The following is a 13,846-nucleotide window of genomic DNA, read 5'->3' as shown; positions in this document are numbered from 1 at the left end:
GAGAGGGAGACACAGAATCGGAAACAGGCTCCAGGCTCTGAGCCATCAGCCCAGAGCCTGACGCGGGGCTCGAACTCACGGACCGCGAGATTGTGACCTGGCTGAAGTCGGACGCTTAACCGACTGCGCCACCCAGGCGCCCCAATAATCACATTTCTTAAAGTATTTAAAACACACAAACTTTTCTTACGTCATTGAAACAGACCTATAATTTATTATAAAAACGAATATGAAGGGAAAGTTTCATGTGATAGCCAATAAACTTGATTTATTATAATTATCCCAAAATCAGATGTTTCATATAGTTCAATTCATAATTTATCATATTTTAAATAGAGAATTTAGTGTTTCTACTAGAAGGAAAGGCTTTTATACAGGGAACATAAAGTTAATTACAAATTATTTTAGTTGGATTAAAATTGTTCTCTTCCTTAACACTTGGGTTACATGAATATCCTTGCAAGTTTTACCATACAGGAACAAAATGTTATCAGGGTGACTATTGCAAGTTTTCACATGCTCCACTGACTCCTGAAACACAAGAATTGTTGGCCAAAGTAAGTAGAATTTTAATTTTTGTTTTTCTTTTTTAAAGAATATGTTTGAACTAAGGGCAAGAATTTGGAAACATACTATTCTTTAAGGAGAATGCCTCATAGGTTACCATTTGGGATACGTTAGGACTGACAATCTTAGAATTTAATTCTGTTTAGAAAATTATTCATTGTATATATATTTTTTGTAGCTTAAAGGAAAATATATACTTATGGCTGGTAAGAACGTTATACTTATGCAAGCAATAAGTATAAATTGGAATGTTCTTAAAACTTTCAAAGTAGTTAGTAACCTTAGTAGCCAAGCTAAGCAAAGGAAAACAAAGCAAATAGGAGAACTAGTACTCCTGTTATACTCTTAGAAGGAAAGCTAAGAATCATTGGGTGATGAATGTTTTAAAGTTATGTCAGAGCATCCTTAAATAGTTATTTCAAAGTTTTCTTCAAATGTTCTTCCAGTCAGTGAGGAAAGATAATTGAAAAAATAGTAATTTATATTCTTTCATCTCCCATATGTTAGAGTCTGTGCCTTTAAAATTAAATTGAAATTTAAGCGAAAATGAAAGATTCTTCTAGAACCAAGCCATATCATCTTGTGGCAGAAGTTCTCTTGAGTGTGTGCAAATATGAGAAAGTCAAAGGTGCTTATTTATGGATATTTTTATGTTGTAAAATATGAAGGCTTACCCTGGAATTAAAAGTCATACCAAGGGGCACCTGGGTGGCTCAGTCAATTAAGTATCCAACTCTTGATTTTGGCTCAGGACATGATCTCACAGTTTCTGAGTTCGAGCCCCATGTCAGGATTTGTGCTGATGGCTCAGAGTCTGCTTGGGATTCTGTCTCTCCCTCTCTCTCTGCCCTGCTCACATGTGCACGTTCTCTCTCTCTCTCAAAATAAATAAACTTAAAAAAAGAAAAAGTCATACCAAGTATTTTGTTATTAGTATGAAATATATATGGAAAAAAGAGATGTAAAAGTTATGTTTTAGTTGTTCTTACGGTATTATAATTACTAGGATAAATAGTATTGGAATCATTAGAAAATTACAAGACCATTATGATGTACCTGAATTTGATATTGATGCATAAAAATGTGTGGTTTTTTTTCATATTAGGTTTTGGATACTGAGAAGAAGTCATCATGAAAATAAAGGTATGAAAAAGGTAAAATTAGAATTTAGCACATTTCCTTTTATTTCTCTGAAACACCTCTAGAAATTGGCATGGAAACATAGGGCTTTTCCATTTTCTAAATAGAAATCTTTTTCTTTCTCCTCCCCTGCTAAAAAATTATAAAATATCTGATACATATACATAGATATGTATCTCCCGTCTCCTTGGAACTGCTTCCCTCTGTTTGTCACTATCTTTTGTATTTTTATTCTCCTCTTGTTTCTATGTAGATTTGCCAATGTATGTGATTCACTAAATACTATATTTAGTTTTGCTTGTGTTTGGATTTTATTTAAACAGTTTGGATTTTTTTTTAAATGCCTATTTATTTTGAGAGAGAGAGTGAACGAGTGAGCATTGGGGGAGGGGCAAAGAGAGGGGAGAGAGAATCCCAAGCAGGCTCAGCACAGAGCCCAATGGGGCTCAATCTCATGAACTGTGAGATCATGACCTGAGCTGAAATCAAGTCAGATGCTTAACCTGCTGAGCCACCCAGGATCCCCACCAGTTTGGATTTTTTTTTAAACAAGTATTCTGTGTATTTATTGGTGACTTGGTATTTTCACTCAACATTATGTTTCTAAGATTCGTTCATGTAGATCCACAAAGCTCTTATTCATTAATTTATACTTTTATATAGCATTTCATTCTGTAAATATGTTAACATTTACTTAAACATTCTACTAATGATGGACATTTAGGTTATTTTCAATATTTTAAATATAAAGTATTGCTAATAATGTGTAATAAATAATATATCTAATAACATACATGTCTTTTGACGTAAGTGTGTGTAAGTTATCTTGGATATAAACCAAGGAGTAGAATTGTATCATCTTAAAATTTTAAAACAATACTAATCTTTTCGAAAGTAGTTAGAACGGTTTATATTCCCGTCAACTGTGTAAAATAAATCCTGTTACTCTATACTTGCCAATACTTTGCATTGTCAAGTCTTTAATTTTTTTTTCTACCAGTTTATTGGGCATAAAAGTGATGTCACATAGCTTTATTTTCATAAAGCTCAGCGTCTTTTCTTATGCTTGCTAACTTTTGAGTTTCATCTTTGGTGAAATGCCTGTTAGTGTTTTTTGCTTACATTTCTATTGGGCTGGACTGTCCTTAAATTGATTTTACATATTCCTGATGTAATCCTTTGTGAGGTGTGTGTGGCAGGTCTCCCCATTTTGTAAACTGTCTTTTCACTTTTTCTGAGGTGCCTCTGGGAGCAGAATTGCTTATTTTGGCAATCCGTTTAAGTTTTGGGGTTTTGCTTTTTACATTTATTTTTTACTCCTTTGAAAAAAGTATCTGGTAATAGTTGCTAATTTAATGGTTTTAACAACCACAAACTTCTCAGCATGTAAAAACAAACATTTCTTTTTTCTGTGCATCTGCAAATTGGCTGGGAATAGGCTGATCTGGGCTAGCCTTGGCTAGGTTGGCTCTGCTTCTTAAAGCAGGTTGACCAGAATGGTTCTGGCCCACGTTTGTCTCAGTCTCCTCCTAGGATCAGTGAGCTAGCTGGGATGTGTTCTTCTCACAGCATTGGCAGAAGCTCAAGGCTGTTTGTATCACATTTACACACAACCCATTGGCCAAAGTAAGATATATAGCCAAGTCCAAAGTCGGAAAGTAGGGAAGTACACTCTTGTAGTTTCCATGTGGGAAGAGCCGCTAAATTACATGAAAAAGAGAGTGGCTATGGCTAGTGGGAGATGAGAAGAATTAAAACTAACTGATTTCTTTTTTAACTCCTTATTTTCCCTCTCTTTCCTTATATGGATAAGCATTCTCTCCATACCATTCAACTGAAAACACTGCCCTTTCCCCACTGATCTGTAATGCCTGGTCCCTCTGGTATAGATAAGTTTCCTTCAGACAAAGATCTATTTCTGGGGTATCTGTTCTGCTTCATTTGTTTTTTTCTCTAATAGTCTGTCTTAATTACTGTAGTTTTACTGCATTTTATATACTTTGATAGTTTTTCTAATGCTGTTCTCCATGAATGCCTTGGCTATTTTGGGCCCTTTTACTTACTTTGACATAGTTTTCACTTGTTTTTAGCGTAAAATTTAATACTTTTTGGTAAATTTAAAAGTTGTGTGACATCACCAAATCCAGTTTTAGAATGTTTTTGACATCCCCCAAAAGATCCCTTAGACCCATTTTAAGTCATTCCCCAGTCCCATATCCAGTTGTAGGTAACCACGGATCTACTTCCTATTTCTAGATTTGCCTTTTCTGGGCATTTCGTATAAACTTTAACATGTGGTCTTTTGCTTCTAATTCTTTTCACATTGTATGATGTTTTTGAGATTCATTCATGCCTTAGCATAGATCACTTTTTGTTTTAAAAAAACTTTATTTTTTTAAAGATTTATATATATTTTTTTTTTTTTAATTTTTTTTTTTTAACGTTTATTTATTTTTTTGGGACAGAGAGAGACAGAGCATGAACGGGAGAGGGGCAGAGAGAGAGGGAGACACAGAATCAGAAACAGGCTCCAGGCTCTGAGCCATCAGCCCAGAGCCCGACGCGGGGCTCGAACTCACGGAGCGCGAGATCGTGACCTGGCTGAAGTCGGACGCTTAACCGACTGCGCCACCCAGGCGCCCCAGTAAAGATTTATATATTTTTTATTTTTAAATTTTTTATTTTTTAACGTTTTATTTATTTTTGAGACAGAGAGAGACAGAGCATGAACAGGGGAGGGTCAGCGAGAGGGAGACACAGAATCTGAAACAGGCTCCAGGCTGTGAGCTGTCAGCACAGAGCCCGATGCGGGGTTCGAACTCACGGACCGCGAGATCATGACCTGAGCTGAAGTCGGCCGCCCAACCGACTGAGCCACCCAGGCGCCCCATATATTTTTTATTTTTAGAGAGAGAGAGTGTGTATGCGAATGGGGGAGAGGGGCAGAGAGAGTGAGAGAGAGAGAATCCCAAGCAGGCTTCATGCAGGGCTTGTTCTCACGACTCTGGGATCATGACCTGAGACAAAATCAAGAAAGAGTTGGATGCTCAACCAACTGAGCCACTCAGGCACCCCGATCACTTGTGTGTGTGTGTATGTGTGTGTGTGTGTGTGTGTGTACATATAAAATTGCCCCCATTATTCCATTGTATGTTTTGGAGATTCTGGGTCTTACAGTAAATATATTTTTAACTTTTTAAGAACTGCCACGTTGTTTTCCAAAGTGGCTGCATCATTTTGCATCCCAGATAGCAATGTAAGAATATTCTAGTCTCTTCACATGCTCACCCACATTTGTTACTGTCAGTTGTTTTGATTGTGGCTGTTCTAGTAGGGGTGAGGTGGTATCTCATTATGGTTGTAATTTGCATTTTTCTAATGATTACTGGTGTTAAGCATCTTTTCATGTGCCATTGGTCAATTCAGATCTTTACCCATTCTTTAATCAGATCATCTTCATACTGTTGAATTGTAAGAGTTCTTATATGTTGGATACAAGTCCTTTATCACATATATAATTTGGAAATATTTTGTCCCAATATGTGACTTTGTCTTTTTGACCCAGTTTGTGCTTATATTTTTAAAATAGCGTCTATTAAAGCATGAACATTTTAATTTTGATGCCCTAAGTGTATTTTTTTTTTTATGGATCATGGTTTTGAGGTTCTATCTAAAAATTCTAACGCAAGATCACAAGATTCTCCTATATGTTTTCTTCTAAAAATTTTTATAGTTTTAGCTCTTTCATTTATGTCTATAATTCATTTTGAATTCTTGAGAAAAGTGTGGTCTAAGGATCTAAATTTTTCTTTTTGCATATAGATATCCCATTGTCCCAGCCCCATTTCAAAAAAAAAGACTGCCCTTTCCCCAGTGAGTTGCCTTGGCATCTTTGTCAGAAATCAATTGACTGTAAATGTAAAAAATTGTGTTCTGTTGTTGTATATGTGTATCTTTATATGTTATATGTTAGGCTTTATATGTTTATCTGTTGCTCTATATGTTTACCCTTATATGTTATCACACTGTCTTGTGATAGTGTCTTGTGATTCTATAGCTTTATACTATGTGTTAAAATAAGGAAATAGAAGCTGTCTGGTTTTGTTCACCTTTTCAAGGATCATTTTGGCTAATTTAGTGTCTTGTGCTTTTCCATATAAATTTCAAGATCAGCTTGTAAATTTCTGCAAAAAACCTGTGCTGGAATTTTGACAAACATTACATTGATCTGTGGAAAATTACAGTGTTAACTGAATCTTCTGGTCTGTGAATATGGAATGTATCTCAATTTATTTAGATCCTTAATTTCTCTCAGTTTTGTACTTTTCAGTGTACAAGTGTGTTGTTTACACTTTTGTTAAATTTATTTACATGTATTTTTCCTTTGATGGTGTTGATGAGAGCAATTAAACTTCATTTTGGGGTCATACATTCATGGCAAAGAGAAATAGAATTAATTTTTGTATTTTTTTAAGTTTATTTTTGAGAGAGAAAGCATGAGTAGAGGAGGGGCAGAGAGAGGGAGGGAGGGAGGGAGGGAGAATCCCAATCAGGCTCCATACTGTCAGCACAGAGCCTGATGTAGGGCTCAAACCCACAAACTGTGAGATCATGACCTGAGCCAAAGTTGGACACCTAGCCAACTGAGCCACTTGGGAGCCCCTAATTTTTGTATTTTAATCCTGTTTGCTGAGACTTAGCTGAACTCATTTATTAGCTGTAGTGTGTGTGTGTGTGTGTGTGTGTGTGTGTGTGTTCCTTAGGAATTTCAACATATTATATGAGAATAAAGACAGTTTTACTTCTTGCTTTCTAATCTGGTTCCCTTTTATTTCTTTTTCTTGACTGATCTCACTGACTAAAACGTCCTGTGCAATGTTAAATAGAAGGGACAGCAGATATCATTGCCTTTTTCCTGATATTGGCAATAAGCATTCAGTCCTTCACCATCATGTATGATTTTAGTTGTAGGTTTTTCAGAGATACTCTTCATTGGTTTGAGGAAGTTCCCTTCTATTCCTGTTTTATAGAGAGCTTTTATCACGGATGGGTGTTGGATTTCATCAAGTGTGTTCCCCCGCCTTTTTTAAGTTTTTATTTATTTTTTTATTTTAAGAGAAAGAGAGCCCGTGTGTGTGAGTGAGGAAGGGGCAGAGAGACAGGGAGAGACAGAATCCTAAGTCTTCGCGCTGTCAGCACAGAGCCTGAAATGGGCCTCTATTTCAACCACTGTGAGATCATGACCTGTGCCACAATCAAGAGTCGGATGCCTAACCAACTAAGCCACCTAGGCACCCCATCAAGTGTGTTTTCTATGTCTACTGAGATATTCTGTCTCCCTCTTTCAGCTCCTCCCCTGCTTCTGCTCTCTCTCTCTCTCAAAATAATTAAATAAACTGAAAAAAAAAAAGAATGTCCTCAATGAAACGGTAAAAATGTTTAATGTTGTTAAACACCAATTCTTGAGTATATGTTATGTCAGTAATCCATATAGTGAAATTGGAAGATGTATAAAGTATGGGTTAAACATCCATCCTACCTACAGTATAGACTAATAGGTTTTAATGTAGCAGTACAAAACGTTCCTTCTAATTGTTTCAGATTTTACATTGCAACTGGAAATTTGGTTACATTTGCTTTTAGTATTTATTTGCCCACCGCTTTGGTTTTTAGCTTTTCTGAGTTAAGTTTTAGCCTTTCTTATATAGCATGTATAGTTTGGGTTTTGTTATTTGAGCCAAACCAAAAATCCTTTACTTCTTTTGATAAGTGAATTGAGCCCATTCACATTTATTGAAATGACTGAACGTTTGGGTTAGCTTCTGTCATTTTTTATTATAGTTACTGTGTAAATTGTTATATTTATGTATTTTCCCTCTCTATGATGAATTTTCTTTTTTTATTCTTTTATAAATTTTGCTTTCTTTATCTCATTTTTATTCTTTGTTCTTTTTCCACTTTTATCCAGTAACCCTTATTGTTTCCATTCAAATCTGTCTTATAATATAGGCTATATTTTTGACATGATCTCTTTTTTGTATCATTTCTGAGGTCAGTCAGCTCTTGTTTCATTACTTCTGTTTTTTTGTTCAGTGTTTGTTTTAGTTTTTGAATTTCAATTCAGGTTGTTTTTTCATATTCTTAAACAGGGGTATTTAATTCAGTTTGGATTTTTGTGTTACAGTTTGCTGCTGCTGCGTGATTTTTGGGGGGAAGGGAGTAGGGGTGTCTAAAGTTGGTAATTTTCAGCAGCTGATGTATTTTTGTTATTTTCTTCCATAGTTTTGTATGGATGAAGAGTACTTATGTCTACGCCTGTTCAAGACTGTTGATTTGGAGTGGTTTACAAGAGTCCTCATTTAAAGCGCCCTCTTGTGTCATTATGATGTTGTGCATCTTCTCTAATCGATGGTGGGAGGGGCAGAATCTAGTGTATAAGTGAGGGGATTGGTCTTCACCAAGCTGTTCCAACCAGTGGAACAGGAAAGGAACATATACGGCAGAGATGCTGCTGGCTGTTAGGCAAATGTTGTGGTAGTAAATTGCAGAAGTCTTTTCTGATTGAGTTTTGTCAGTAAAATAGGAAGGAAGATTAGGCTGAATGCGGACGCATGAAGAGATACAGGAGATTGAAGAGAGAAAACTGTTAGGTTTCTCTAGGAACACATTGGGATAGCAGGTAGATGATGACTATACAGTTAGATCTTTTCATGTCATTAAATACATTTGCAACATTTTTAATGGTTGCTCACAATTTTGTTTTATGGCTTAAATTACAGTTTTGTGATTTTTTTTAAAACCACTTTCCTGTTGTTTCCAATTTCTTAGTGTTGTAAATAAAATGGAACAATGTCTCTTGCTATACCATTCCTAAACTTGGAGTTTTTAACTTTTTTGTTAAGATATAAGAATGGTTATCTTTCTCATTGGTGCATAAACTGTAGTGAGACTGTACATTTGTGTAAAATGTAAATTTTAGAAATGTGATGGCATCTCTAACATAATCGTCAAATAGAAAGTTCTCCAAGCACAGATAATGAAATTCTAAATATGCACTTTTATATAGTGGTACTGATTATTATTAGAACAATACTATGAGCCTGAAACTGTCATTATCATATTGTTATATTGCTGGGAAGAATAATAGCATCTCTAGCTTGCTGGATACATAGAGTACACCAAAGGTAATGACAATTCTTAACAGAGTCCTGTTTGAAAACATGAGTCAGTTATTTTGCTTATAACCTAATCCTGCTAACATAAGAAATGGAGTTGCACATATTTCAAGCAAAGGTTTATCAGATAAGACCTAGGAAAACAAGAAACCAGGATAGTTCCTGGGCCCTTAGCATAGGAGTCTCTGAGCTAAGAGTATCATCTCTTCATGGCCCATTGCTCTCTGCCAGGTTGATCGGTTTATTCCCTGGCTGTGGCTAGGGAGGAGGGCAAGACAATGCACTAGCGGCTGCCAGAGGAAGTCACAGAGGAGAGAGGTTGAGTTGATACTTCAAAAGGATCCTTTGCAAAAGCCTTCAATAATTTAATGAAATTGTGCAAAGAAGTGGTCATATCACCTGTAGAATTGATACTTTGTATCTTTAAACATCATATACAATTCAAAGGATTTCCACATCTGTCATAGCTCACAATTGCAGAAGGTCAATTTTGTGGCAAATTTGTATGTTAGTTAACATTGGTGGACAGTAAGCTAACATTTATGCACACTTACCATCCATGTGCTGTATGCTATTTCATTTAATACTGTTTAACGTTCTTATTTAAGCCATATAACTCTATGAGGTGGATATGGGATCAGCTGCATAGAAAAGGGAATAAATAGGAACATTTACCTTCTACTTTCCTATTTCTAAGAACCTTGATAGTACTTAACATTTAATTTTCTATGACAGTTTAACAATTTATTTCCTTATAATGTTAATTCACATACAGTTTATTTCTGATGAGGCACAAATGTTTACATGTAGAGTTCATTTTAAGAAAAAAATTTTATACTTCAAGTGGCAGTATCCATCCCACTTGTAAACTTAAAAGACCGAGCAGAGGTTTCAGGGACTGAGAAGTCAGAGAAATTTAAAAAGCTCTTATTTTATAGGCGCCTGGGGGGCTCAGTCAGTTGAGCATCCACCTCTTGATTTCAGCTCAGGTCATGATCTCACGGTTCATGGGTTCAAGCCCCTTGTCGGGATCTGTGCTGACAGCACCGAGCCTGCTTGGGAATCTCTCCCTCTCTCTCTTTCTCTGCCCCTCCCCCATATGTATATGTATGTGCATGCACTCTCAAATGAACATTTTTTAAGCTCTTATTTAACAGCCATTGTTTTGAAGAGGCAGACGTATTTGTGTCCATGAAATCTCTTAACTTCTGTTAAATCAGGTTGAGGAGAGCCAGTTCTCTCTGATGTGCCCTTTGTACCTAAAGCAGTCATTAGGCTGTGAGTCTCTTCTATCTGAGTTATAGCACCTTCCAGCGAAACCTTCTGCCTCCATTTTCTACTTCTTCTCTCTAGTTACTCTCTTTTCCTCAGTTAGAGCCCATTTCCCAGTGTCCTGCTTCAGCCCTCCCTGCCCACGTGTAGTCTGAATCAAGATCCATTTGTCTTCCGGGTCTTAAATGCTTTGTCGTATGGCCATCTCAGCCATACCACATTTAGTTCCTGCTGCCTTCTCCTCACTGCTCCTCTTGGTTTTCTTCTGTGAAGTAAACATCAGTGACCCTTGATGCAGCTCCAAGCAGGTACATGAATACTAAAACCATAGTTTGGAGTGACTTGACTGGACCAGTCAGTAGAGCATGCAGCTCTTGATCTCAGGATTGTGAGTTCAAGCCCCACATTGGGCATGGAGCCTACTTAAAATAAAAATTAAAAAAAAATTTTAAGCCATCATCAGTTAAAAATATGGACCAGAAGAAACGTACATAAGAGAGTTGTAATAGGAAAGTCTGTACATGGATTTTTCTATATCATTTGGCCATCATGATTCACGTGGCTATATTAAATTTATCTCTGATCTTTTTTGGAGCCAAAACAGAAAAGATAAAGTGGTTACCTGTTTGACCTCTTTTGATCAGGAAGGAGGTGATATGTAAAAACCTCACCTCTTCTAATAATTCATGTAAACAGTTCTTATGTGAGTCCTCATTGTGGAAATCACTAAGTAAAGTGAACAAAATTTTTATTTCTAAGATTCTGTGTAGCAGGTTTCATATAACTTTTTTTTGTGGTCAGTTACTAAAAGCCACAGGACTGTAAAACTCAATTTTTTTCAGATGGTAAGACACTAGAAGTTGAGTGTGTAGTCTTTTGGTGTTTTGACTTAATACAATTTTAGGATTTAAGGAATTCAGACTCACAGATGTTAAATGACTTGTCCCTGTCTTAATAGGTTTCCTGACTTCTAGCACAAGTGTCTCAGTTCACTGACTGGTTTTGATAAGTATAACCATTGGGGGTGGGGGGTTGCATTCAAAGATTTCTTCTGAGCTGTTGCTTGTTGAGGTCAGAATACCATGTGATTTGGTGATCTGGCCTAAGGAATATGGGGCTCATACTGCCAATTAGAAGCACAAATGCCACATTTGGAGTTTACTGAGATCAGAATATCTCAGGTTAAACACCTGCTGAATGCTAGGATTATATATATGAAATCCTTTTCAGTACCCATTACAACCCTATAATAGGGATTATTATAGCAATGGTAGCTGAGGAAACCATGTCTGTAAGAAGGTGTTACCTGTGTTTTCTCCCCTTCTTAACAGAATTTTAGTTTTGCTTAGGTGTCGTTCCTTCCTCCATGACATCATCTGTGGTTTGTAGATGGTGGGCTCTGACTTCAACCCTTCGAGTTGTATCAACAAGAATCTGAAGTTGTGGTTCTCAACCTTGGCTTCTCCTTGAATTCTTTTTAAAAGGAAAACTTAAAAAACAAAAGAAAACAAAAAAACAACTGATGCCTGGGGGCTACTCCCAGAAATTCTGACTTTTTTTTGGCAGGGGATAGGGTTACAGGGAGGCCTGGGGTGTGAACATGAGATTTTCAGTAGCTCCCAGGTGATTCTAAAGTATAGCCAAGGTTGAAAACCACTAATGGAAATGCCATTTTTGCCAGTAGTTGGTTTAGGCTTGCAATATGATAACGTGTCCTATGGTACACTTCTGGGAAAGTTATCATTTCTTGAGGTACACAAGAAGGAGGTTAGACATTGCCATGTCTAAATATGACCCCCGGAACTGATGCTGCCATCTTATGACCTCAAGGGGAGCTAGCTAACCAGCTGAAGGTGACACAGAAGGAAGTTGGGAAGAAGCTGGGTTCTTGATAGCAGCTGAGCCATGGAATCTACCAGCCTTAGGAGATCCCAACCTTCAGATTTTGTGTTATGCCACATGAGTAATTCAACATACTTTCTTTTTCTTTTTTTTAAAGTTTGAGAGAGCACGCGAGCAGGAAAGGGGCAGACAGAATCCCAAGCAGGCGGCTCAGCACTGTCAGTGCAGAACCCAGTGTGGGGTTCGAACTCATGAATTGTGAGGTCATGACCTGAACCGTAATCAAGAGTCGGCTGCTTAACCGACTGGGCCACCCAGGCGCCCCTCAGCATATTTTCTTTACTCTTTTAAGCCATTTTGATTTGGGTTTTCTGTTACCTACAGTCAAAGGCAAGCCAATAAATGTGAGCCAAGAATCAAACCTCCATTCGTCTGTCCAAAGTTCGTGTTTCTCTCCAATCACCTTCTTCCTTGAAGACTGTGTTTCCTGTCTCTGTTCCTGCAGACAGGAGAGAGTAAGAAATGGGTGTGAGAAAGGAGGAAACAGGACAGTAGGGAGTGCTGTGTTCCCAGCATGGAGCAGAAACTGGGAAGGAAAAGATCTATTTAAAGCAAAGGAGAGAATGTATATGTTGAGTTGGGAAGGATAAGATGCCCAGCTCAGCTCAAAGTGATACTGATTCCTGTGAAATTTGCAACACTCTTCACATTACTTAAAAATAAAATAAGAAAAAATAGCCATATCTTTAGTTGCTGTGTGTCATTCTGGGATATGCATTTTCATAGTTAACATCTCTGAAATTGGAATGTATTTTACAGCTGGTGGAATATCACATTTTACTCGGCAGGTTATTTTTTCTTACTGGTACATAAAAAATGGTGGATCTTATTAGTGACATTCACGTATGATTGAATGTAATTTTTTAATTGAACTTATATGTGCGTATAGTCAAAAGTTTATTGTGACATAAGTTGTTAGGAAATTTATTTTGGATTAATAAATTATGAAAACATAAAAAGTTTTTTGTGTGTGAAAAAGAGTGGTTCCATGTCTCCCAACTTCCCCTGCCCCCTTTGTGGTAGGCAGAATTCAAAGATGGCTCCCAAGATCCTTTGCCCTTGGTGCACACTACCCGTTTAATCACTTCCCTCTGTGGGCATTACTGTACGATGGATTTTACTCCCATGATTATCTTTTATTATATGTCAAAGATGAAGTGGTTTTATCTTTGGTATAATTGGGGTCTTAAGTCAGTTGGTTTGGAATTTAATCAAGAGGGAGATGATTCCCAAGTAGGCCTAAGGTATAATCAGATGAACCCATAAAAGAGACTGGTGCCTTCCTAAGGCCAAAGATTGGAATGGAACTTCTCTTACTGGCTTTGAAGAAATGAGTTGCCATGTTATGAGAGGGCCATGTATCTAGAGCTGAGAACAACCTTCAAATGACATGGAAGAAATGAGAACTTCAGTCTTAAAACCACAAGTTATTGAATTCTGCCAGCCACTTGGATGAACTTGGAACAGGTGGTCCAGGCTCATTTTGTATGTCCCCACCTGAGCCCTCACATCAGCCATTTCTCAAAGGGGCCCAGATTCCTTCTAACAGAATAGTATTCATAATCTGAGATGTAGGTGCTGGATGTGCTTACTGCTATTGTGCCTGGTCAGATGAAAACAGGCCCTGAGAATATAGTGTGAACTGTCCTGCAGATCAAAAAGCGACAGTCTGGGGGTGCCTGGGTGGCTCAGTTGGTTAAGCATCCGACTTCAGCCTAGGTCGTGATCTTGCCATGCCTGAGTTCGAGCCCCACGTCAGGCTCTGTGCTGACATCTCAGAGCCTGGAGTC

The 13,846-nt window shown here is 37.3% G+C and overlaps 1 protein-coding gene across 8 annotated transcripts in view; it reads left to right on the top strand.

Annotated features, from left to right (window-relative positions):
* Positions 1–13,018, top strand: part of ZC3H8 (zinc finger CCCH-type containing 8) — a 31,976-nt gene extending 18,958 nt beyond the window's left edge. For 5 of the 8 annotated variants that reach the window (XM_086700588.1, XM_086700589.1, XM_086700587.1 and 2 more), the window contains 3 exons: positions 450–557; positions 1,673–1,721; positions 7,990–13,018. In XM_086700588.1, the coding sequence (XP_086556714.1) occupies positions 450–557; positions 1,673–1,702 (138 nt within the window). In that variant the 3' untranslated portion in view covers positions 1,703–1,721; positions 7,990–13,018. The remainder of the gene's footprint in view (positions 1–449; positions 558–1,672; positions 1,722–7,989) is intronic. The other 3 variants (XM_086700586.1, XM_086700583.1, XM_086700584.1) reach the window with 3 other exon arrangements.
* The last annotated feature ends 828 nt before the right edge of the window (positions 13,019–13,846 follow it).

This window comes from Puma concolor, chromosome A3 (genome assembly GCF_028749965.1).
Source record: "Puma concolor isolate L17-30 chromosome A3, mPumCon1.1.hap2, whole genome shotgun sequence".
In the NCBI taxonomy this organism is placed as follows: Eukaryota; Metazoa; Chordata; class Mammalia; order Carnivora; family Felidae; genus Puma; species Puma concolor.
This window is presented reverse-complemented; position numbering and strand designations above follow the sequence as displayed.